Source organism: Sarcophilus harrisii, chromosome 2 (assembly GCF_902635505.1).
Source record: "Sarcophilus harrisii chromosome 2, mSarHar1.11, whole genome shotgun sequence".
NCBI lineage: Eukaryota > Metazoa > Chordata > Mammalia > Dasyuromorphia > Dasyuridae > Sarcophilus > Sarcophilus harrisii.
In genome coordinates, this window is record NC_045427.1 from 506,357,910 (window position 1) to 506,385,491 (window position 27,582).

The 27,582-nt window shown below is 33.9% G+C and overlaps 1 protein-coding gene across 2 annotated transcripts in view; it reads left to right on the plus strand.

Moving 5' to 3' along the window:
* Nucleotides 1-27,582, plus strand: part of UNC13C (unc-13 homolog C) — a 668,923-nt gene that overhangs the window by 343,859 nt on the left and 297,482 nt on the right. For both annotated transcript variants that reach the window (XM_031955232.1, XM_031955234.1), the window contains 3 exons: nt 16,205-16,361; nt 24,509-24,577; nt 25,749-25,838. In XM_031955232.1, coding sequence (XP_031811092.1) covers nt 16,205-16,361; nt 24,509-24,577; nt 25,749-25,838 — 316 coding nt within the window. The remainder of the gene's footprint in view (nt 1-16,204; nt 16,362-24,508; nt 24,578-25,748; nt 25,839-27,582) is intronic.

Genomic DNA, 27,582 nt, shown 5'->3' on the forward strand with positions numbered 1-27,582 from the left:
CCTGTTTTAGATATTTTTTATTAGATGTTGAAATGTATATTATTGAGATGCCTTTGATAATATATTAACACAAAGCAGTTTTGAAGATGCAGTATAAGCATAATTCCCAGTGTATCATTGGAATAAGTGTTAATCAGTATACATGAATGAATTATAGAATCATAGATTTGGAAAGTGAAACATTTTAGGAGATGTCAGTTCCAAACACCCTCATATAATAAATGAGAAAACTGAGAACTCAAGGGGATTAGTGATTTGCCTAAAGTCACATAGGTAAGAATGTGGATTTAAATCTAGGTTTTCTAATTATAAATCTACTACAGTTTTCACAATGCTATGGATTTTTATAAATTCAAAAATGATTGAAAAGTTAATTGAATAAATTTTCTCATGCCATTTTGAAGCTTTCTTTTTGGCAAAGATAGGGCTAGAAAGTAAAGAAACCCAGGTCAGAAATAAAGCAAGTCACATCTTCCATGACAATCAACAATGGGAATGGGCCTATGAATGGATGTACTTCCAGGCTAGATAAGATAGAGAATGCCAAGTCTTAAAAAAAATTAGACCCAGATAAAATATATCCGACGTAGGTTACTGATATTTATAAAATTAATTCATATTTAAGGTAGATGCCAAGCCTGTGGCTATGTGACTATGCATCAATACAAAGGTCACCCCCAGGAGAACATGGATAGAAATAGATTACTTGGACTTTGTCAAAAAACTGTTTATTTGCAGAATATAACTCCAAGGTTAACCCTCATAAGTCTTTGAAATATGATGTGGGGAACAAAATATCTTTTCTTTGATTATTCTTCTAACTTTTTTGTTACCATTATGTAGTAGCCATGATCTTTATTATTATTAAAACCTTTATTAAAGCCTCAATTGTGTCCCATTACAAACATATAACTATCATATTTTCATGATTTTTAAGGAATTGAGGCCAGAAAGAAAAAAATAGGATAATATTTATTAGAAGAAAAATTCTGAAGGTAAATTATTAGATTTCCTTTCTCTGTGTTTGTCACAATGAAAAATAAAAACAATCTATTTTGCTAGTAAATAATCTGAACACTTAAATCATATTTCCCAGTTCCCTAGGATTCCTCAGGTTTACAGTAAATGGACTGACCTTTTTCCACAAGACATTATTTTGGAGGTCCTAATTTTTTTTTAGTTTTATTCATTGTGTGAAAAATATCTTCTTAATTCTGAAACAGTCATAACAACAGAGAAAAGAGTGTGTGATTTCTCTATTTAGATAAGTGATGGATCAAAGACTAGAAAGTAAAATCTAGTAAGATTAATTCCCACACAGCAATTATAATCATTAATCTGAAAAAGCTATTTTCTAACTTAGGAAAGCATAAGAAGACTATCCTTTTTTGCTAAGAGAAGTGTCATTTATTGTAAATATGTTATTATGTTGCTTTATGTTGTTAGTTCAGGTATTATAGAGTTTTGGGGACCCCTAAAGCTTTCTGTGATATGAAAAGGGCAAACCAGAAGATCTGAAATAAAATGTGTCCTTGTAAAAAAAAAAAGTTTGTCACATGCAACTATACACCAATGGTATTTTCTGTTGCCTTTATCAGAGACAGAGGACTAGACAAAATTGTTTAAAATCATCAAGAGTCAATTCCAGGTAATTCCTTATTTGGTGTTAAAGTATTCTTAGTTAAGATAAAGAAAAGCTGAAGTTTCTTCCTAAAACTTGATTGTGTGTGTGTGTGTGTGTGTGTGTGTGTGTGTATGTTTTTTGTGTATTAGCTACACAATTATAACTATTAGCTACAAATAGGGACAGGCTGACCAGAACTTTGGCCTAACCTGGTGAATTGAGAAAGTAATAACAACACTGTAGCGGCAGAGACCCATGATAGTTTACCACCAAGTTGGCAAAAATGCATTTTTAACATAGAAATGTACCAGATGATGAGCTCCTCCCCTGCCCTGACCCACCTTCAGCAATTTTTAAAAATCTCTTGTCCTAGATATGGTTCTTGACACCTTCTCTGAGTTTGAAAATTCTTAATTATGTCTCTTTTAGGGTATGACCTTATCTCTAAAAAAAAAAAAATGAGCAAAAATAGTGAAAAACAAAACTATCTGTTCACTTTACTTAACTTCACTTTTAACAATTATATTACATTCTTGAGGATGAGTAAACTGAATCAAACTAATTTTTTTTTTTTGGAAAATGTAAGGCAGGTTCATCTGTCAAAGGTAATACTTCCTAGCTGATTGTGCAAAAGACATTCATTATGGCATATCACAAAAAAGACTAATGGGGGAAGTATAAATCTCCTTCATTGCCTCTGTGGCTCATATTGCCTATTCATCCTGATATTTTCCATGATACCTCCCTTTGTCTCAAACAAGAAGTTAAACCTTCCCATCATTTTGCAAACTGGCCTTGCTTGGTTCAGTAAGTAGTCACAAAGTTTGCTGAACAAAGAGAAAGGGTCTGGGAATTCTACAGAATCTCTCAAGTGTCTAGGATGGATGCAATATTACAAATGGAATGTTCTATGCTCTTCGTAAAAAATGGTATAAATATTCAAAGTGTTTCTATTGCTAATCATTGCAGATAATTTTTCCTTTCATCTACACAAGCTTTCCTCTAGAGTTTCTTCTAAGACAGACCTGAGACTCATTGATTTCTATTCAATGCTTCTGTCTTATTATGCTCATTTTCCCAAATATTTACTTCTCATTACCTTCTGAAGCAAAAGCCAATCTCTGACTCATTATACAATTGGTGACAGCCTCATGTGGGAAATCTTGTAAACTCAATTATAATTGGAGAGAGAGAGAGAGTATAATCTAAGGGAAAAAAAACGATTGAGTTGGGCACCATTTCCAGTTCTGGTACAAAGTAGTTGTTTGATCATGGGCAAATTATTTCATCTTTCTGGTTTTTATTTGTCTCACATGTAAGATAAGCAATGGATAAGGTTTGAAATTCTTCACTACTGGGGTTTTCAATTCTACTAGCTATTAATCACTAGGAAATAAGAAGTTATGTGTGCTTTCTGATTTGCAAAAAATTTGCAAAAGTCAGTATTTTTGGACTGCTTTCCAAGATTCACAGAAAATCCTAGAACTAGGAGAGATATTTGAGGTTTTATATTATAATGTGTGCCTGAACTAGAATACCCCCTGCAACCTACCTAGTGGTACTATCTAGGTGATAACGCAGCTTTTGTTTTAATAATCCAAATAAGGAAGAACCAAGTTCATCCAAAGATATGCCCTTTGAGTTTTTATATCTCTTATTGTTAGATATTTTTCTTTCTTGGGGAGCTGGATGGCACAATGGGGACAGCACCAACCCTGAAGTTAGGAGGACCTGAGCTCAAGTTCAGCTTCAGATACTTAACACTTCCTAGATTTGTGACTCTGGGCAAGTCAATTTACCCCAATTGCTTCGGCAAACAAAAGAAAGAAAAAAAAGAAAAATGTTTCATTCCATCAAGCTCAAGTTTCCCTCTCTAAGACCTCTACACAGTATTGGTAGTTCTATCCTCTTGGCCCCCTCAAAAATATTCCTTTCCACATGGCATCCCCTCTTATATTTGTATATAGCTCATTTATACCTCTTAAAATTTTCTTTTCAAGTCAAACATCACAACTTCCTTCAGCTTTTAAAATTTTTCACATTCTTAATCACATTATCCATTTTATCAATATAGTTCCTGGAATATGTTTTTCAATACTGATTCCAATGCTCCACGTGTATAGATATTAGATCTGTCTGCCATATTACAGCATTGACTCAAATCGAACCTTTATTGTACTTTTAGCTCTAGATTCTTTTATTATTAGGTTGTTTCAGTCATTTCCAACCCTTCATGCCCTTATTTGATATTTTCTTGGCAAAGATACTGGAATTGTTTCCCATTCCTTCTCTAGCACATTTTACAATTGAGAAAACAGACAAATGGTATTGGTTAAATGATCTGCCCAGGATCACACAGATCATAAGTATCTGACTATCAAATTAATTTTAGACAAAAAACTGTCTGATCATGTCAATCACATCTTAGATTCGTGATCCTGAGACTCACTCCCTTCTAGTTTTGTGATACCTACAAATTTGATAAGTGTTTCATCTATGATTTGTCCAAGTCATGATAAAAATGTTAAATGACATAGAGTCAATCACAGGTCTTTGGGAAATGTCATTCAACCAATTCCAAAGATATGTCTAGAATATATCTTTGCAACTTTTCCTCAAGAATAGCATTTGGGATTTTACCTAATACTTTGTAAATTAAACCTGTGGTGTTTCCTTGATCTGTAAGTCTAGGAAATCTTTGCAAAAAGAAACTGAACTAACAAACTAGCACAAACTATTCTTGAGGAACCCATGCTCACTCTATTATAATTCCTTTTCTAGATAGTATGATTGGCAGAGAAATCCCATAAGACATTATGACAATTGAAATCTCCATCAAGTCTCTTACCTAGAGTAAGCTCTGTTAACAATAGTACCTTTTTCCTTCTGCCTCAGTTGATTTTCATTCAAATCCTTTCCCTGTCTCATTAATTTGATTTTCTCATTTGAATATATATCTCCTTGATGTAGTCTTACTCTGATTCCTCTTTTTGCTATCCTGTCCCTTTTAAATAAAACGTAGATATTCCAGAACAATATTCCAAGCCTTAAGAATCTGTCAAGCTTTAGTAACATAGATGAAATCAAATTTATCTCCTTGCAGTAGGGCTTCTCTTTCTGCTGGCTCATTACCAATATGTCTTACATGCATGCCTTACATTGCATATAAACATAGGATATTTTGATCCATTGCTAGTTCCTTTCTTTGATTTATCACCTTAGAATTTCTGGTCTTCTGTGCTGTTATTCTTTTTCTTACAATCTCTATTTTCTTTAGCTTGATGGATTTACAAAAGCAGTTTTCTCAATCCCCCTTCTTTTTTCAGTTTAAATGCCTTTCGATTGCCTTTTCAAGACTCATAGCAAATGTGTTTACCTTTCTTTGTTAGGGACACTATCCTTGGTCAAGAATCCATCATTCTTGCATTTTATCACTGAGTAAGAAATCTAAATTCTATTTTTAAGATACTATCATTTTTACAAATTATTTCCCAGCTTTCTCTTTCTCATAAAAAAACAACCTTGCTTTTGATCAATAGAAATGACGAAAGGTTCTGTGCCCTTAAATCCTTTCATTTTTACTTTTTTTTTGCCCCAGAACTAAATAATTCTCAGCAATTATTTTCTGAGTTCCTCAAGAAAAGAGACTATTTTTTTTTTTTTTTACCTTTCTTTGTATTCCTAGTACTCAGCACAGTTCCTGGCACCTTTTAGCTGTCTTAAAAGTTGCTTATTGATGGACATATCCCTTCTGGCAATATCATTTGACTCCACATGAATTACCAGAAGTAGGTAATGGTCTCAGGACAATTGTTGGCATATCCTGGGCACAAACCCAAAGAAGGCAGCAGATCCTTATAGAGTCAAATGGGCAAATCTCTAATGCAGGAATGTCAGCAGGGAATTCCCAACCACTGTTATTCATCTCCTCCCTTGAACCTTATGGAATGAATATCTCACTGGCATTCCCTGTGGTCCCACATCAGTATTCACTAGGTGATCTTAAGTTGCTTTTTATTCCAGCAGTCCCTTTCTCATCTCTTCAGGAAGAATTTCCTCTTTATTATTACTAGAATGACTATCATCAGCTTTAATATTTGTATTTCTTAATGACATTAATTTTTTTAAAGTAGCAATTGTCACTGTTTTACTCAGCAGCAAATATGCCACCTAAACCCTTTCATTAATAACAATTTTAAAATCATCTTTGTTATAACCTTGATGAAACTGGTAGTTTGTTTGTTTGTTTTGACACAAGACTAATTTTATTGTAAAACTGAAGCCAAAGCGTTTTTAATAATGTAGTGCATTGCTTTTTAGTCATGTCTTGTAAGGGAAAGGACAGAGATTTTTAAATTTCCTGGGATTCTAAGGAATCAATTACTTCACTTCATCACTTACTCTTCAATCATAGGATATAATGCCTTGTCTTGGTACACAGCATAGGTCTTACCCTTATCTTCCCCCAAGCTAAATTATCTTTGGTGAATCTGAGTTAAGAGATTCCAAATTTTCCTCAAGCTTGACCTCACAATTTAGAACTTCTATACTTGTTTCATTATAAAACTCAGGTTAAAACTCTAATATGAAAATATGTAGAATTGTTGTTATTTTTCCTGACAGTAAGCTCAAATTTTCTTCCATCTAATCCTCCTATTCTTACTAGTGAAAACCTGGCTGTTGGAAAATCATCTTGATAAACTCTGTCTCTTCAGTCATCTGACATTCTCTTACCTCTGCAGTTGCCACCTCTAATTCCCAGATCAGTTCCTTAATTTACATGTTGGGATGTCAAGAAAAGTGAACTCACCATTTTATCTGGCAAGTTCTAGAGTGGGGCCATTAGTCTGTACCTGGGCACTGTTTTAACTTTTTCCAGGCTTCTAAAAATGAAAGAACTTTGAGGAAGCAATGACACTTGTTATTTACATATTGTTTTTAGCATTCCCCTTCAGCCATTAGGTTATATTCAAAAGTGTTAGTGCCATTTTAAGCTACTGAATGAACCTTAAAATGATACTAAGACTTTGGGAACGGTATACAACTGATTCATCACAAAATGTTCTTTGTTATGAATTATGAGAGCCCTAAATAAAAATTTCTGGAATCTAGGGAAATCAGTCTAAGGGGAAAACCTCATGAAAGACGGCAGAACTTAGTATTGATGGCGAAGAGGGACCTTGGACACTGCCTTCAGGGACAAATAAAGAGACTATGAGATGCTGGGAGAGTCACAAGTTCTGGAAAAAGTTTAACAAGTGTGTTACCAGAGGGGTCAAAGGAAAAGTGAAGAAATGTACCATCTCCTAATTTTACATTCTAATGAATTATTTTTTTATCAATATGTATAAAGTTCAGTTATTTTTACTTACTGAAGAAAATGAGATCAGAACCCTTTAAATTTTGGAGCTTTGAAGTAAAGTTTCATTCCCCTACTCTAGACAAAATTCCTTCTTTGCTGACTTGAAAGTCAGTATTTTGGTTAAATTACTTAGACTTTTCATTTAGATTAATCCTGGTAATGGCTGCTAACATTGTTTGTTTCATGCCTTATTTAGGACTTCTCTTTTGTTCTTAAGGTAAAATATAACATAGAAATAATATTAGTTGAATTTTAAATGAAAAATGAAATATTTCATTCAGTTTTCCCAAAAGAATTTGTCAAAAATCTAATCTAATTCTCTAGAAATTCAAATGCTAATCATGAAAAACTTGATTCTATGTAAGTTACCATTAGCACTCAAAAACCATAAAGTACATTACCACATTAACTACTGTGTATGCCTACTAAATGTTCACAGAATAATTGGATGGCATGATAAACTATCACACTAAAAGCAGCTAAGTAAGTATTCTGGATGTGTTAGCAGTAAATAATCATCTGCTTATGATACTTTGGTTTTAATATGAAAATATGAAAAAGCCATAAGCTAAAGGCATAGTAGTTAATAAACCATACATTTCATGGTAAGATATTGCTTATGGCATTAAAATTACCATTTTAAAAAACAAAAGAAAAGAAAAAGATTGAAATGCATTTATATTTTTTTCTTGCTATGCTTTCCATGCTTTCATATTTTATTTGTGATAAGGGGAAATTCTATGTTACATATTAAACTTAATGACAAATAATTATTTTATAGCCAATAATTCATTTTATTCTATGTTCAATTCATAAGTTTTCCTGAATCAACTTATAGATTCTCACTCTACCAAATATAAGTCAAAGGAGAAATTTAAGCTTTGTACTGAATCCTTAAGAATTGATGTAGGATACAAAAACAAAACAAAACAAAACATTATTTTCTAGAATCTTTTCATCGTAAAATTAAATAATAGAGCATATTTATTCAAAAATCAGTCAATGGATTGAACCCCAATATATTTCCTTTGGCACTCCTTTCAATCTCAAAAGATTTGGGGGTATATATATATATATATATATATAATTGAAAGAACTATCAAAGGACATCTGATACAACCTCCCACCCCCATTTTATGAATGAGGAAACTGATACTTAGGAAGATTAAGTGACTTTTACAGCAATAACAATCCTCATCATTATCATCTTTATCTAGTACTTTAAGGTTCACAAAATTCTTTACACATAGTGTCTCTTTTGATAAAACAACCCTGGAAGAAATTACTATTATTGTCCCCATTTTTAGCGATGAGAAAACTGGTCCTGAAAGAAATTGTCACTTGCCTGTGACTAGATAAATACTGCTATCTGAGGCAGGATAACAACTCAGTTTTTTCTGGTTCCAAGCCTAACACTCTATCCTTTGTAGAACCCACTTGCCTCATAAGTGGGATCTGAATTCAGATCTTCAAACTCTAAAGCCAGTTTTCTTACCATTATACCACAATGTATAGTGTGTGTGTGTGTGTGTGTGTGTGTGTGTGTATGTATAAAATCTCAAATCATTATTTATTTTCTAAATAAACAATTTAACGCATTTTTGTAGTACTCTTGTTACTTCCATATTTTTAGACTCTAGTTCTGGTACAATCTGCTCAAAATGATACTCATGAAGACTCTATCCCATCAATCTCTCTGAATTTGTTTCTTATGATCAAGACATTTACTTTGTTATATGACATTATAATGATGAAAAGCGATACTATATAGATATATAGATATATATATCTTTATCTTTTACATATATATATACTATATGCATATATAGGTCATTTATCTGTACACATATCCCTACATAAAAACACACATAAACATAGATATATACATGCATATATAGCCTCAATATTTTCTGTGTTCAGTCATTTTTTCAGTTCTGTTTGATTTTTCATGACACCACTTGAGATTTTCTTGGCAAAAATACTGGAGCAGTTTGCCATTTCTTTCCCTAGTTCATTTTATAGATGAGGAAACTGCAACAAACAGGGTTAGATAATTTGCCCAGGATCACATAGCTAGCAAGTGTTTGAGTTTGAATTTGAACTCAGGCCATCCTTACTCCAGCCCAGCTCTCTATCCATTGTATCACCTAACCCCCCTTCCAATATATAAATAATATAAGGTAAATAACAAGGAATACAATTCTACGAATTTCCCAGACTAGAGTCACATTATGCCAAAAATCTCAGGAGAAGAGGAAACTAGCGTCCCTGTGTCTCCCTTTCACTGAGTTGCAAACAAGCACCATCTCAGAATCCTGCATAGAAGGCAGCAAAACCCTCATGGTTTTAATAGTATTATTATCAAAATGTACCCAAAGTTCCCCAGAATGATTGAGAAAAACTCTTTAAGTAGCAGCAGGAGCCAAATATAATGGAAGTTTCATGCTAATCTGGATGAGGGAAACCTCTCCATTTTTGTTTTCATGGTGGAATTTGGTCTGATACAAATCCTGGCCCCCAAATTAATTTTCCCCTTATCTCTTCCCTTTCTCCTCTGCTGAAATTTTCTCAGTTCCCTTTTGCAAGCCCAAGCCCAAGTTATGCTTCCCACCTAATGTCCATCATTCAGATTTTAGATATAGACCACTAATTATCGATAGGTCTTTTGATCTATAAAGGCAGTGGATTGTCTTAGTAGATAAAAGGTTTCACTTAGAATCAGGAATACCTGCATTAAAATTGTGGTCTTGGACATTAACTCAACTTTGTAACCCTGGGCAAAGTCATTTAACTGATCTAAGACTCAGTTTCCTTATCTGTAAAACGAGTTACTCTGAGGATCAAATCAGAGAATAAAGGTAGAGTGCCTTATAAACCTTAAATTGTTATATAAAAGATATTATTACTATTATTGTTATTATGCCTACTATTATATTGAAACATTATGGACAGAATGAATTTGTGGGATAGTACTTTTCTAAGTTTACTGTTCCTGAAGTTCAAAAATTAAATTTGAGTAATTGAATTTAGATGAGACAATAATCTTCAGAAGCTATAGGGACATCTTTTAGGACTTTGAGTAAATATACAAATTTTATTGTCAGCTCAAGAATTCACAACATATGGAAATTTGATGTGGAAGGATCACTATAATGAATTTCACCAAGCAAATAGTAGAATCAGAGTATGTTCTGGAAATTTCTATCTTTCCTTTCATATTTACCTTTTTACTATTATCAATATGTTTTCAATGTTGGAGTCTTTTGTTATAGCTCAAATAGAATCAATTTCTTTGCAAGTAGTATTAGAATGAACTCTTTGGATTTTTGATGCCTGAAAATGATGCTATTTGAGGTTCTGAAAGAAATTTTAAGCATAAAACTAAAAGTACACAGGTAATCTTCCCTATTTATTCAGAAGTCTCATGTTCATCTAATCAAATCCTGGTTGTGAACAAAATGCTTAGAAAAGAAACAAACAAACAAAAAAACAAGCAAGCTTCTTGTGTAGGAATCTTCCTCTTTGGGGAACACCTTCTCTCCTGAGATTCTTCTGTTGACTCGACCAATTGAGGTGCAACACTTGATTGCCATAGATGCCATAGAGGAACTGCTCTCAAACTTAATGTCAGTGTAAGGGATATGCTTAAGAAAAATACATTATAGACTTGTGATGGATGCAGCCATCTGCATCCAGAACAAGCACTATGGGGACTGAGTATGGATAACTAAACAGTGTTTTTGATGTGGGTCTAGTGATAGGGGAGAAGTGTGAGAATTGAGGTGGGGAATCCTCACTGATTGGGTGTATAGGTCCAATGTGAAAGAATTCGAGAACCTGAAAAGTCTGAATGACAGAAGGGATTTTTATTGGCACTGAGAAGCCAGTTTTGCTAGGAAGACAGACTTAGTGGCAAGGTCCTGGCAGAGAAATAACAAAGGTTATCATTGAGAAGAGGGTCTCTTCACAGCGGGCAGGAGTCCTGGCAAGCAGCTGTGCCAAGAAGAGAGGTCCCTTGGCAAAGCATAATTCTGCTTTGGACTTCTGCAAAGATTTGGGGTTGCCAGTTGTCTTTTATCGGCAGTCTGGGGGTAGGGTTTCCATTGAATGGGATTCCTTCAATGTTGTCAGTGCCCCCAGGCCTAGATTTCCAGTTGAAAAGGGAGTACTTGTCTTGGAGTTTGAAACCACTCAATAGGAATATCAGGCTCAGATCTCCAACTGAATAAAATCATTTTGAAGGCTTTTCCCCCAGAGTCTTGGGAATTTCCTGAAGGGGATCTAGGCCACCCCCAAAAGATTAATGGAAGATGATTTGACCAAGATCTATAATTGAATGAAGCCACTTAACTTGTCTGGGAAGATATGCTTTCCCAGAGGAGGACTTGAGACTCTGAATCTCCCTTGTTTTACAGATTAAAGGGGATACAGTTTCAGAATTCACCCCCATCATTTTCACCCTTTTGTTGTTATTGTTTGCTTGCTTGTTTTTTCTTTCTCATTTTTCCCTTTTGATCCTATTTGTCTTGTGCAGCATGATAAAGGTGAAAATATGTTTAGAAAAAAAGAATTATGTATTATGTATAGCAGAGATTATGGATTAATTAAGATATTTATATGTTGAATTTTCTACTATGGTGATTTGCTTATTTTCTCATTTATTCAGTCATTTGATCATCTATCTGTTTTCTATTTACAAAATAGTCTTACTGAGTAGTTTCAGGGAATCATGAGAACAATTTTTGTACCAAATATATTGATTTCATTAGCACCAACCCTTAAAAAACTGAGCTATTTAAGTCGGAAACAAATTTATAAAAGGGGTGGGGGAAGACATAATATATTTCCAGGTTAAAAATGTGAAAGAAACAATCCCTAGTTTATGGAATATTTTGGATAATATTTCATAGATAAACCCACATTCATCAGCACAAATCCTGACAGACATGACTGTTTTTAATATACAAATAGAAAACTCCAAGATAGTGACTGTGATCATTAAAAGTAAATCATGAAAAGTATCACTGATATTACCCAGTTTTAATTATCACGCTAAGCCAGTTTAATATAAATGTCAAGTGTCAAGATACTTTGAAAAAGTGAAGATTCCAAAAGAATTTAAAATATGATAGATGTTGCCTTTAATGACAAAAAAGCCAGAAAGACCTCTATATAGCAACTGCTAGTTCATATGATTAACTTTTGAGAGCCAAAATAAAAATAAAACTTGATATGATTGGTCTATAAATGTTTCAATAAAATCCTTGATGAAAATTACAAAAGGAAGTTTTTATAAAAATATTTCAGAAGAGAATATATTAAGAAAGGAATTCCACCTTTTCTTTCAAACTGAAGCAATAGAGCCACAGAGCTATGAATATTATCACAAGGTATTGGGGAAGTGTTAAATAATTCTCCACAAATTCACTACAAATGTATATATACTTAATCAGTTGGCCTTTAAGCCAGTTAAAGGAGTAAAGGCAGTTAATAGCACATGCAAAAATATATTTTGATTCAATTCAATAATACTTATTACAAGCCTATTTTGGGTAGGTACTGTACTGGGCACCTAAATACAAAAAAAGAAAAAGAAAGCTAGTATCTGCCCTCAAAGGGTTTAAATATAATGGATAGAGACAGGTCACAAAAGGAAGATGAAGAATGGGGCTGAGTAGATGAAGATTGATTGAGAGAATCTCTCAGCCTCTGAATCAATATATGAAAACAGTGCTATGTGAGGAGTCTGCAAAGAAGAAAAGAAATTCCAGTAGCAGGAAAATGATTCCTACCGTTGTGCTTTTACCAATATTTATTCTAAAGTTAAGCTATGTATTTATGTATTTGTTAGAGAGTGTGCCCCCAGGTTATTGAGAGGAATTGTTTTTATTTCTGCCATCTTGGTAAATACCATTGTCAAAAGCTAATTGAATATATTTACTGATTGTTAATGAAAGTTAACTGCTTGAGGGCTTTAGAGCTACAGTAGTAGGAGCAACAACCCATAATTACCCTAGAACCTAACAATAGCAGCCACCTTATGGAATACAACAGTTAATGAAAATGCAAATTGAGAGATGGCCCAAGAGAGATATTGTTCAAAATAATGATATTTGATGATCTAGTGATTTGATATAGTAGGAAAAAAAATGTAATCCGAATACATTTTCCCTCCTCCAATCAGGAAAACTGTTGGACCCATGATTTCATCCACATAGGAAAGCCCCATTTAGAAAATTCCTCTGCTAGGGCAGGTTGAAAATTGGTCATTCATCTTTAAATTATCCTTATTAAATGCACACATAAAGTCCACTTTCCAAATCAACAAACGCTTATCAATTTCATATATGAAATCGATGTTCCCCCCACTCAAATAATATGCTTACCTATTATGCTGGACAAGCATCTAATAGTTAGAACTTGGACCTGGGAATTGTGTTATTGTATTTGTAGAGAAATTGGCACTGATGGAAAGATTTATGGATAGATAAGTATACCTATCATAAAGAAAATAGAGACAGAAATAATAAAAATAACAGTAATAAGTGTATTTGTCTAATATTTTATTGTTTGCAAAGTGCTTTACAGATATTACTTCATATGATCTTTACAAAAACCCTGGGAAGAATGTGCTATCTCCCCTCCCTCTTCCCCCACAGTTTTTTTCCCCAATGTAAAATGGGGCTCATAAAAGAATAATGATTTCTAAGGTGGTTATGAGGATCAAATGAGCTGGAATTTGGTATATTTATGCCTGAAACATATATAAAATATTTCATAAATGCTTATTCTTTTTCATTGCTCTTTTAGAGATAAGGAAACTGAGACAAAAAGATGTTGGTTGATTTGCCCTGGGTCATACACCTTTTAAATGTTTGAGACAGGATTTGAACTCTTATATTCTTGATTAAGATCTACTGCACCATCCCTTGTACTACCTTCTTGCCTCTAAGAACAATTTCCTTATGCACTATAATGGTACTTGCAGCTATTCCTAAAATGTGTAATCCCAAATTAGTAACCATGTGCCATTAATCATACTTTCCTCAATCTTCTAATTTTGTACTTCCCTTTCCTATCATCATACTACTGCAGCACCATATCATATGAAGGGAGGTACATTAAAATGGATACAGAAAGAAAATGACACAAGTTTTATGTTTTCTGTTCTGTATTAACAAAAGCAGATTGGTAAATAAGTGGAAAGAGAGTACTAAGAATGTCATAGTTTCTAAACTGTCAACAAATATTAATATAACTCTTCCAATGAATTCCAATTATACTGGTCTTTGGCTCCTCACACATAACAGTCCACTTACCAATTCTGGATATTTTGATTGGCTCTCTTTCATCCCTAAAAATTTCTTCCTACTCACCTCTGACTTCTCTTTCCTGATTTTCTTCAAATCCCCTTCTAAAATCCCACTTTCTATAAGGAGCCTTTTCTCAATCTTCTTTAATCTTAGTTCACTGTTAATGAGATTATCCCCAATTTATCTTGTGTATATTTTGTTTTAGCAAACCTGTTTTTGTGTTATTTGTTTCATTAGACTGAAGCTCCCTGAGACCAGGGATTATGTGTTGATTTGGATTTTATTTGTTTTTTGTTGTTTCTCCATTCTTGAAGAAGACCAATGATATCAGGAGTATGATGTCTAAACTTGCAAATAAATTGGATTTAAGTGAGGCAGGGCTGTGCAAAGTTATCAAATTAATTCCCATCTCCAGAGTCATCTGAATTTACTGGCTAGACATAAGTCAAGACAGGCCCCAGATGCAATGTGCTGACAAACAATTTGACTCTGCTGACTCAGATTCATTTTAATATTTTACCATAAATGAAACAAATAAAAAAAGAAATTGCTGCAAAATGGGAAAATGATTTGAAGTTCATGTAGGTGAATAAACTTGTTAGCATAATGTTTTCCCAGGATCTAATGGTAACAAAAAGAATCATTTCATTGGATTTTGGCTTGCCTAGGTCATGATCTGCATAGCAAATGTGTGTGTGTGTGTGTGTGTGTGTGTGTGTGTGTGTATACACACATACATATACACATACATAGTATATGTACACATATGTATATATATATATATATACACATATGTAGAGAGATATCTATCTATCTATATGTAAATAGATAGATAAAAATAATGACATTTTATGTGCCAATGTTAGTTGCAAAGGACAAGAAAATCACATCTATTGAGACCTTGATGAAAACCTCCAAATTATGTCAATCTGCACTTGACAACTGATGACTAGTATTAAAGTGGGCACAAGGGAATTTCTTGGAAAATGTGTTGGAAAATATGTATTGGGTTCAAGAAATGAAGACCAAAGGCTGTAAATTCCTCAGGAATCACGCATTTCTAATAGAATAGAAGTTTTTTTCAAGGGAGTATTAGAGGAATAGAATACAAAGAAGGATAGTAAACATGAAATTACCTGTATACTAAGTTATTTAATAATCATCTCCCTATGTATACCTGATCTTCAGTAGGAATAAAAAAAAGACACTGAATCTATTTATTAAACATAGCCTTTGAGAACTCAGACTCACCTGTATATTTACCAAATGAAGAGCACAAAAAGACTTTGTGAGGAGTGGTCATTTTACTCAGGATGGTTCACATCTTGGTTTTCATACATATAGGCTATATAATCCTATACAAGTTACTTACTTAATTTTTCAGTGCTCTTGGCAATTCTCTAAGACTATAAATTATCAAAGGGGTACTGGCCTGTATTGGTAAATAGAATTTGCTCAGTTGGGCATTCCTTATATCAAAAGAAATCAGAGGTTTAGTCCATATCCCTAAAGTTTGACTATGATAAATATTTAAAACATCAGTATAAGTATATGGGAAGAGACTATTGAAAGGATGGCATTCTGGGATTTGAAGTTAAAGAAAAGACCTCAATCTTTTTGACAGTTTCTTAAGGTCAACAAAGTTGGCTTTTGAATAGTTAATTCTATCCTCTCCACCAAATTGATTCAAAGAATCAGAGCAAGGCCCTAATTAGTTATCTTGCACTTGAGACAAGAGAACTTGAAAAGGTCAAATTTGATAAACAAATTCTTTAAAGTAGTAGTTCTATATTTTCTTTTTGTATGTGCATGCTATATATTTGAAAAAAAAATATTTTCCACTGTTTCACCTTTGTTAAATGAACATGACATGTATTAAGAACTTTTAATTCCTTTGTATTACAGGCACTTTTCATGTCTGTCTTCCAAGTACATGTGTCCTGGTGTCCCAGCAGTGATGAGTACCCTCCTGGCAAACATAAATGCTTTTTATGCCCATCCAACAGTCTCAACTAATGTGCAGGTATCTGCCTCAGATCGGTTTGCTGCTACCAACTTTGGTGTAAGTATGTTTTTAGTATGTTACAATGACTGGTTTTTTTGTGTTGATTTTCCCATAGTTGTTTATATTCTTTAGTCTGTAGGGCTGTTACAGATAAGTTTGACTACAGTACTTATCAGTGGTAAGTTGTGAGTCATTGAACAGTTATCAAAAGGAGATTTACTCCACCCTAAAACACCAAGGGTATGCAACAAAGCCTTAGCTTATGGTGGTTTCCCTCCACCTCCATATAGAAATGCATCTGATCAGAAAAGGAGGGTTTGGTGATTTATGGGGTCTTAAGATATCCCTCAAGTTATAAGAGTCCTAACTCTATGTGAGTGGGAATTTTTATGCCCTTAGGTCACCGGATCCAGTCAGATATAGGGATAGCTTTGTTGCCTTTTAGGGAAAACTAATTCATCTTTGCAAGTTTTTAGGGAAGTCTAATCCTGGTCCTGTTCCCAGGGCCTTGGATTTAGGTTGTTTTCAGAATATTTTTATAGAATCCTCATCCCTGTTTCTATTTAGCATATAGTGCTAAAGCTTTAATACTTATTTGAATATTTTTAGTAAGATGCACTTATAGGGACAATTATTGATCAATCAGAGAAGAATCCAAATTTGATTAAATCTAAATCTGCAGAATGTTCTTTGATTCAGTAGTAGAAAAGGTATTTTCTTTGTGTTCTAATTTTATAAGTGAAATATGTAGTTGCTTACTAATCCTTACTACCATATTACCATAATTATGGCCCTTATGGCAGTTATTAGTATATTTGGATAACCTAGACTTCCCTCCTCCCAATTTTGCACCTAGTTGAGTCTTTCCTTATTAACACAGAGTCAAAAGCTTTTTTCCTTAATTTACCAGATTAATTTAAAGAGAATTAAACAGAATTTGGAGGCAGCTAAGTGTCACAGCAGATGGAGTGAGGGAGTTGGAGTCAGGAAGACTCATCTTGAGTTCAAATCTTAACCTCAGACACTTCTTGGCTGTGTGGCCCTAAACAAGTCACATAAGCATGTTTGCCTCAGTTTCCTCATCCAAAAAATGAGCTGGAGAAGGAAATGGAAAACCATTCCAGTATCTTTGCCAAGAAAACGCCACATGGGGTTATGAAGAGTCAGACATGAATATAAAAGAACTGAACTACAAGAGCACTTTTCAGTTTGAAAAGAGAATTTGAGTCATTATCCATCATCATCATCATCATCATCATTATTAGCAATGTCTGGATCTTTGACTTCATCAAACAGAAAAATCTCTGTACACTGGTCCACAGAACTGCAGCTTCTTGGCCTGAGAATTAAAGGACTTGTTAGCGTGCATCAGAGGCAATATTTGAGTCCAGGTCAATTTAACTCCAATTTAATCACAGTCTCTCTTCTAGACCACACTAGAAAGTATGCCAGTTCCTTCATGGCCATGAATAAAGTCCTCAACAAAAGTTGAAAATAACAGTTTTGGTAGGGCATGAAATGGAGTTTAAGGGGAGGAATGCACAAAGAAAAACTTAAGTAACATTTTCCTTCTATTTCCAAATGTCTAAAAGGTCAATTATAATTCCAGTTATTAAATAGTCAACCAGGACTGAATTCATGAATGTTTACTGAACTTGGTAAGGATATTGAATTTTGATTTATAATATCTCACTTTAGGAATATAGATAATTCAAGACTTTATTAAAGCCTGGAAAGTGAAGTGAAGATAGAATTGGAGTTATCTGTATCATTCCCACTCAAATAGGTTTATTTGGTTAGTGAAAAAAAATGTGCATGTAGCTTAAATTATCTGTATAATTAATTAAATTCCCCCCTTTTTTTTTTGCCAAGCCTATACCAATACCAAATTCATAAGGAACTGTTTTCTATTTTTGAACATCCAATATCCAATTAAAATAACCTTTATGTGTTGAATTATTAGTGTACTTAATTATGCAAATTGTGTCCTTGTATGTTTTGTTTTGTTGTATTTTTTAAATGAATGATGGGATAATTCATTATCAAGTGAAAACACAGTGTAGCTTTGAAACTTTGCTTTATTATCATACAATTTAATAAAGAAAAGGTCAATCTCCAGTGCAATAGATAAGAAAAGTATGGCTATACAGCTAGTTTAAATGGTTGTTAGAAATGACCTTTTTGGAGAGACACTAGCATATACTTTTAATAAATAGTAAATTGTTTAAATGTATGCTTTATGGCCACATTGTGTTAAGAACTGTGTGGTTGAAGGAGGTCTATCCTATACCTGGTTAAAAATCCTATTTTCAGTCTATAAATATGAAATATAGTGAATGAGAAAGTAAAATCTGAATCAAGGAGGCCAAAAGAAGTAGGGATATGAAGTAGCCTGAGGGCTTTTTCTCTTCTTAATGTATGTTTTGATATATGCAATCAGGTAGTTTATATGGTTTTGGGAAAGGTGTTTTGTTTCCATTTTTCTGGTGAAGATGTCTGGAAAGAGAGAAGGGCACAAAGTATAAAGGGGAGAAAAGTTTAAATGGTCTTTCACAGTAGGACAGAAATCCTATAAATCAAGGGAAGAGAACATAGAGCTGGGATTTAGGTCTGTTTGTTTTTACTAATGAACTATATGACTTAAGTGAATCAATTAATTCCTCTGTGCCTCAGTTACCCTGTCTGCCAAATGGGAACCTATATTTTTATCATACAGATCAAATAAAATAATAGGAATGAAAATTTTTTAAAACTAAAATTCTTTAAAATGTAAGTAAAGCATTTTCATTCTTCTTTAAGCTCAGGTTAATGTTCTTCCGAAATATGGGTCATACCACATAAATAGCCATGGGCCAGGAGTTTAGTTATATGGATTGATTCTTGCTTGGCCAAGGACTAGAGAATTGGCTGTAGCCATATCAACAGAATAGTTATTGATGGTCATGCATTGGAACCCAGCTGAGCTTTGTTATACAAACCTCACTTTTGGAATAGTATCATCAAGGGATTTTACCTGTCACACAAAGCAGGCTATGTTTTATGCTCATTCTGTCTCTAATATTGTTCCTGGCTAAGCTATAAGGAAAAGCTTAACCTTGTGGAACACTTGGCTTTTCTCCCTTTTGGGAGAAAGTCTGTTAATGGTATCATCAACCGTGAAACCTACTTATAAGGAAGTCCCTTCATTCATGCTTACCTGAAAGAGAATGCAGAATGGATTTCAACAGAGCCCAGTGCTTCATCTGCAATGTAATTACCAAAAAAAAAAAAAAAAAAAAAAAAAAAAAAAAATTCTCTGTAATAGGAAATAGCAAACAGAGCAGGAGACAGAACTACCTCAATGCTTTGAGCTCCATTCATTTAAAAATTTTAAATCCTGACTAACTATTTTGCTTTCCTTTTGCTGAAGAAAATGGATTTTATTTTTGAAATGTTATCTAATTTTATGGATGCCTTTTTACATCATATTCATTTCTAAATTTATTCCTTTAAACTCTTCTACATAGATGCCATCTCTTCTCACAGCATTTTTCAAAAGGTTTAGCAAAATTAATGTACATATTGGGCATATCTGATTATGTGTAGTAATCAGTGGTTCTCAAAGTCTGGTCCAGAGCATCCTGGGAAGAGTCTACAAATTCATAATTAGTTTTTATTTTTAATGTGATCAATATTTATAACTATAAATCACATAAACAAAAACTCTTTGGACAGATCCTCAATCATTTTTAATAGGATAAACATATTGAAAACAAAAGTTTGAGGACCACTGCGTGTAGATCCTTACCACTAAATGAAAAGAGGGAGAAGCATAGAAATTTTATTTTAAAATAGGAGGAAACTTTCTTCAAGTAATCTAAGGCAAGAGAGAATTTGTTTGGAGTTTGAAGCACCTAGATAGCATAGATAGAGTACTAGACTTGGATATTTGAAAACATAAATTCAAATTCAGCCTTAACGTGATGGTGATTCCTGGGCAAGTCACTTACCTCTGTATGTTATAGTTTCTTTATCTGTAAAATGGGAGTAATAATAGCACTACATTCCTCCTACTGGGGAAATATAAGTAAAAAGGGGAGGGGCTTTCCAGTCTGTCTCAGTCCTTTGTCGTGTGATTTTTGAAGCTGTCTGGATAATTTGAGACCAGACCACCTCATCACCCGAGTCCCCAGTCATTGGCTTAACTAAGCAAGAAGAATGTCCCCATACACGTTCTCTCACTGGCACAAATCTGAAAGGGCTTTTGGCTCCATTTGCTAGGAAATAGCTAGACCCCATATGGTTTCCTGAGCATGGGAGACTTTCTCCACATAGTCCTAAGGAGATGCCTGAAACACAAAGTGTTTATGTGGCTGCTTCTCAGCCCCACAGCTACCAAGAGGGGGAGGCAAGCTTCCAGATTCAAACCCCAGCATTTTATCAGTCACATTGTGATGTTCCCTTTGGCTCACAGTAAAAAGACAATGAAGTAATTTCAGGAGCATGAATGACTGAGGGAGAGGGGAAAGGCCTTGGGAGTAGCTGGTACCCGATCTGTTCCTTGATAGACATAAGGAATTTCTAAAAGTTGGGTTAAGGAGGGAATGTTTTTAGAAGAGGAGTGATAGGCTTCTTGTGCAAAGGAATAAAAGCAGATGATGGAAGGTCACACAGGAAAACAATTAGCTAGTCGATATAACTAGAATGAGGATTATATGAAATAAAAGGTAGATGGAAGCAAGATTGCAAAAGTCATAGAATGTCAGGTTGAAAATTTAGTATTTTATCTTAAAGGCAATGGGGAACTCTGATGATTTTTAAGTTTGGGTGTGACTTAGATCTCTGTTTTGAGAATATAAATTTGGCATCCAAGTGGAAGATGGATTTGGGAGGGGAGAAACCTAAAGCAATATGTATTAAAAATAAATAAATTTACTAGAAAAGAAAAAAAAGTGTGATAGGTGGAGTCTGAAAACTTGCTTACCTGTGACTGCCCTAGAAGACAGAATATACACTCAAGGGGTACAGTCAGGTGGTAAAGTGAAGGTGGGAAAAAGAAAGGTGGTTATGCAGGAAATAGAGAGGGTTTTTTCAGTAGTAGATGAAGAGATGTTATGATGGTAAGTGCCATGTAGAAGTTAGTTTATAATTGCTCTGAAGGACTGACTAGAAAGAAAAGAGGAGGCTGGACATTTTCACAGCATTGAAGGAAAGGGAGAATCTGTTAAGAGATAATGGATGGAAATGGTATGGTTGTATTAGATGCAATTAATTATTGAATTCCTCACGATTAATTATTGAAGAGACAGAGTAGGATTTGATCCATGTTGGTATTCTCTTATTGGGTCAGTCATACAACTTTTGAGGTCATGCAACAGCCACCCGGGGATAAGGACACTTAATTGAAGAGTAGAGGATAATTATTATCCATTTCATAAATCTATTTTGCTGATGACATTCTTCTACTTATTCATACATTTATTTAACAGGCATTTACTAAATACCTACTAATATGCCCTAGGCAATCTATTAGGCACTGGGTATACAAAGTCAAAAAGGAAATAGTACCTTTTCAATATGAATGCAGATTGGATTAAACTATATATATATATGTAGTAATTACAAAAAATACAAGAAGACTGACAAGTAACAATGTTTTTCAAAATATTTATAACTTCTATTTTATGTTTGTGGAATCTTAAAAACAGTACAGCTAGGAGGGGATCTTAGAGATTATTTAATCTAGTCTTGTTAAAAGTGGAATATTTCTGAGGTCCTGTGAACTTGAATTATTTGTTTGCTTTTTGGTAGCTTTATATATTTTTCTTTGTTTTTATTTAATATTTATATTTCAGCTTAGGATATGGTTGTTATATGCTGCTAGTACTATTCTTTTACATGGAGGAAATTTCTTATTTACTATATACACAGTTAAGTGTATAGATGTAGGATCCTACTCAATATAGATACAGCCACAGTAGGATTTTGGAAGAGGAAGAATGATGACAAACATATAAAATAAAATCCTTGGAGATTAAAATGTGAACACTCATATAGGCAAATGTTACTGTTTTAGAGAATTGTTTGAGATTTTGGAATGGAATTAACCCAAGAGGTTTGCCATTACTATAGTTACAACAAAGCATATTTTTGACATGGTAAATGACAGAAACAGAAGTTGCTGTTTAAATTTTAGTACATTAAAAAAAAAGTTTTGGTTTCTTTCTAGTGATATGTTTATTAAAAGTACAATTGTGCTAATATATAATATTCTGAAGAGCTGGACAAATAGAGCACTGAATCACTTTGCTATCACGGGATCATAGATTGAAGAGACCTTAAAGTCCATCTGTCATGGTCCTTTTCATTTAATAACTGAAGATCCAGAAGCCAAAAAAGATGAAATGACTTGCTTAAAGTCCTAACTAGATATTTTGACAGATTCCAAAAGCAACCTAGAACATTTTTAAAAGGGGGGAAAGAGGTTCAAAAGAGACTTATGGTAAGGTTTTTGATTTGTTTATTTTGACACAATCTTGACATTCTCTCAGTGATTATCAACCATTGGTGACAGTAAAGTTGTGGTGAATTCTCAAACTGGTGTCCTTCTGTATAAGAACCAATGGATTCTATAGTGATGGAACAATTTCCCACTTTGATAATCACTCTAGAATAACCTTTTGCTCAATACTGGATAGACAGAATAATCCATGTAGCTTTCTTAGACTTCTACTAGGGCAACTTCATTGAACACAAATTCAGTCAACTGATGAAGAGCCTATTATAAAGCATAATGTCATTCATCATACTCCATCCAGAAAGCCCTTTATTTACTCTGAATTGGTTGTTAGCTGGGGTTATCAGTAGTCACTGTGGGTAAGTGTATTTTGATTTATGGGATATAAACTCTGTCAGAACAAGTCTTATTTACTGACACAGGACTGCCCAGCATGACAAGCTCACATAAAAGAAGGTACTCTGCTCTGTGAGTAATGCAGAATTTCAGTAGTTCAAAAGAAATTTTGGCAAATATAGAGACATCTCCACTCTAAGTGTTCATATGAACTATTTGTGCCCAATCTGTGGTAGAGCCTTCCAAAACTCATCTTGTTCTGATCAGCCACAGTCAAACACCCTGGACTTTGATCCCCATGTAGTGATGTCATTTTGCTCCTCTTCCAGAATGAAGGACAACAACTAACCAACATATCTACTATTAGCACATTGCCTTGTATACATTGTACTGTCTTTCTTGATAGAATTCAAGTTTTTTGATGGCAAGAATTTCTGTTTTGCATCTTTTCATCCTTAGTTCCTGGCACAAGCCATAATAGGGAGTTAATAAATACTTGAAACAAATAATACATAATCAGACTCAAATGATCCGTGGAGCCTGAGTCAGTCTCTCATAATAAGCAAGGTGCTCAGGAGGGTGGTAGCGTGTGAACCAAAGAGATTTAATTTGTGAAATAACTCTTGGTGGTCTTAGAGTGCTCAGTTTATAGTTAGGGAATAGCTTTCTCTCCAATGAGAAAGCTCATACTGGAAAATAAGTCCGATTAGCGGAAAAGGCAGAGAGTTAGAAAAATCTGTCTTTTTCCCCTTTGGGGATTCTGAGGTTAGAGTTTAAGTAACATTCAAATATGCTTCTGTGTGTTTGAAAGAAAGAAATGTGAATTCATAAGAGTATTAGGACAAACCTCTGTATTTTAATTAGAAATGAAATTCTCATTTTTCACATGGCTCAAACCCTTTGTGTTTTTTTAAAAAATATTTTCATGTTTTCCCCTTCCCATGGAGATTATACTTGTTTACCTCACTATGAGCTGGTTATCGAGATAAAGAACAGAAGAGGAGGAGAAGAAAGGAGACTGTTGGTGCTTACTAATGCTAATCTGAAAACTCCTGGATGGGGCCAGGAGCATTTGTACAGCATTAGGGGAATGGTGAAGTATGGCAGCAGGCAGAAACGAAGATCAACAAAACACATTTTGCAATTTCTGATACACTTCCTATCATCTCCTAGCAATGCTTGTATGACTATAAATTGAAAACAACATGCCTTGCAAACAGATCCCAAGAGGAAGGCAGGAAATCCATGCTTTATGTTGGGCATTTTAAATGGTACTTTTACCTGTGATGCAATTTAAAAAAAAAATTATCCATTCAACTTCCAATGAATGTGTGTTCTTCTTTTTTTTTTTTTTTCTTTTTGTTTTATACAGAGAGAAAAGTTCATTAAACTACTGGATCAATTGCACAACTCTTTGAGGATTGATTTGTCAAAGTACAGGGTATGTTCATAAATATCTTCCTAAGAGGAAAATATAAAATTGGTTGAAATGGCTGTTTATCATATTACAGAGCAATCATTTGTTGAATAGAATCTTAACCCTCATTTTAATTTGAGAAATTTGTGTTTTTTTCCCCTCTCTCTCTCTCTCTCTCTCTCTCTCTCTCTCTCTCTCTCTCTTTCTCATAAATAGAATTCAAATGACTTGCCCAGTATCACACAACTAATAGTGTCTGAGGCTGATTATTTCTAACTCCAAGCCCAGTGCTCTAAGGCTTGTAAAACCTACAGTGCCATTCTGGACATTGTGCCTCAAAAGAAATAATTCTAAATGAATCCCTTGTCTTACTCCTGGAAGTAGACCCCTAAATGTAAAATATATTGCACATTGAAAAAAATATTTCCCAAAAGATTTACTCAGCACGTTTGGCATTTCTCAATGTTTTTATTTTTTTTAAAATCTATGAGGGTTGAGAAAATTATAAGTAAAGATTATTAATAACCTCCTTCTCTGAATTATTATAAGTATAACCTATTATTTCTGATTTATGTTGTTTCATGCTTTGGTTGTTTCTTTGTGATATTTGATATGATTTATAGTGAAATATAAAACCTCTGAGTATAGAGTGGATGCAGGAGGATGGAATTTTTTTTCCAACATCATTGGCCATAGTTGACTCATGATCACTAAGAATTTTGGAGAATTACAATTTACATTTGTAAAGGGAATAACCCCACTTTTTAAATCATAGAAACAAAGATTTAGAGCTAGAAGAAATTATAAAGCTCATCTTATCTAATTCTTTCATTTTACAGATAAGAAAAATGTGACCCAGGGAAATTATGTGACTTTTCTAAGGTCACACAGACAGAAAGTGGCAAAATCAAAACTTGAACTCAAAGTCTTTTGATTCCATTTCCATTTCTCTTTATTGAGAGGACCATGATAACAATAAATCCTTTTGAAGTGCTTTTCTCCTTAAATTTAAGTGGCACATAAAAACCAAAATATTTCATCAATAAACTTTTTAATCTTAATAGTTCAATGTCTTTTTTAAAAAAAAATTATTCCAAATTTATACTTCCTTTTAAAAAAGAAACAGTTTCTCTTTCCTTAGGGTTTGATGCTGATAACTTTACCTATATGTTTCTCCTTTTCTCTAATTAACTAGGACAACTTTCCTGCTAGCAATTCAGAGAGACTTCAAGATCTGAAATCAACTGTTGACCTACTAACAAGCATCACCTTTTTTCGAATGAAGGTATCTCATTTTATTTCTGTCATTGTCTTGGTGAGAAATAAAACACATTTATTCTTTCAGGAAAAGTCATGTTTTACTGTCTATTTCTGATCCCACACAATTTGGCCTCAGTGATTAGGTGCCAGCTTCTGCCTTAACTTGATGAATTTTCTAATAAAATTTGATTTGAGGAAGTAAATGCCCTGATCCCTTATAGCCTTCTGATATATTCAGCCTGACTTAGTTTTAAATTAAGTCCATCTTGAACAAAGCTTTTTGAAAAATCTAAGCAGATGTGAATCTTCTGACCAAGAATTTAAAGTTGAATTGCAATTCTTTCCTTAAATTTGTTGGACTCAAAGGGCATCATTAACTCATCACCCAGAGATAGAACGAAACTCCTTCAATTTCAACCATGTTCTTCAATATTTAGACCATGTTCCTCAGCATTTGTCACACTAACCACTGCAAAGTCTGGCTTCAATGTATACAAATGAAATAATGCAATCTCCTTACCCAGAAGATTTGCTTTCTATCTGACAGTACTTTTGTTATTGATGTGCTCTGATGTTTCCCTTTTTGGGTCTTGCCTCCTTATCTTACTCTACCTTGCCAGTAATTACTTGACATGGTGATGATTTTGGTGATGGCACAAGTCATGCAATACCACTAAAGAATCTTTTTTTAAATAATATCATTTTTTTTCAAAATGCATGCAAAGTTAAGATAGTTTTCAACATCTACCCTTGCAAAGCCTTGTGTTCCAAATTTTTCTCCCTCCCTCCCCACTTCCCCCCTTCTTTAGCAAGTAATCCAATATAATTTAAACATGTGCAGTTCTTCTAAACATATTTCCACATTAATCATGCTGTGCAAGAAAAATAAGATCAAAAGGGAAAAAATAAGAAACAAAAAACAATCCAACAAACAAAAAGAAAAAAAAGTAAAAATACTAGTTTATGATCTGCATTCAGACTCCACAGTTATCTCTTTGGATGAGAATGGCACTTTCCATCATAAGTCTATTGGAATTGCCTTGAATCACGTCATTCTTGAAAAGATCCAAGTGTATCACAATTGATCATCACATAATTGTGCTGTGTACAATGTTCTCTTGGTTCTACTCACTTCAGTTAATCACAGTTTATGTAAATCTTTCCAGGCTAAAAAGAATTTTTTAAAATGATCACAGATTTTCAAGAATATATTTTTTAAAATGTTGGCTTTTGATCAATATCATACAAATTCTACTGCTTACTCTGGAAGATACTGTAAAAGTTTTTTCTCTTTCTGTTTATTAAGATCTTATGTTTACTAGAAAAAATGATAAATTACCAAGGAACAAAAATATTACAAGGTTCTTAAAAGTTGAGTAAAAACTCTTTTAGGTGAAGTTATGGGAGTAGAGCCAAGATGGTGGAGAAGCTAGGAAGCTGCTCCACCTCTCTCAGTTTCCCTCAAAAACCAAGCCTCTAGACAAAGTCTGATGGAATGAAACCATTCTCCAGTCCAAGACAGATTGGAAACACTTCAAGAAATGTCAGTCTCACTGGGATGAAAAGAGTGTTCAGCCCAGCTCAGACAGAATCTGGGAAAGCCAATGAGAGGGTCTAAATCACAACAAATCAGCAACTGAGACATTTGGTTCTGGCTCAGTAGAGGATCAGATCAGTGGGGCAGCCTTCAGTCCTAGCTCAGAAGTCAAATTCTGGGAAAACAGGCTGTTTCCTAGAAAGAACAGGCCAAGCTACTCCTTTCAAACACA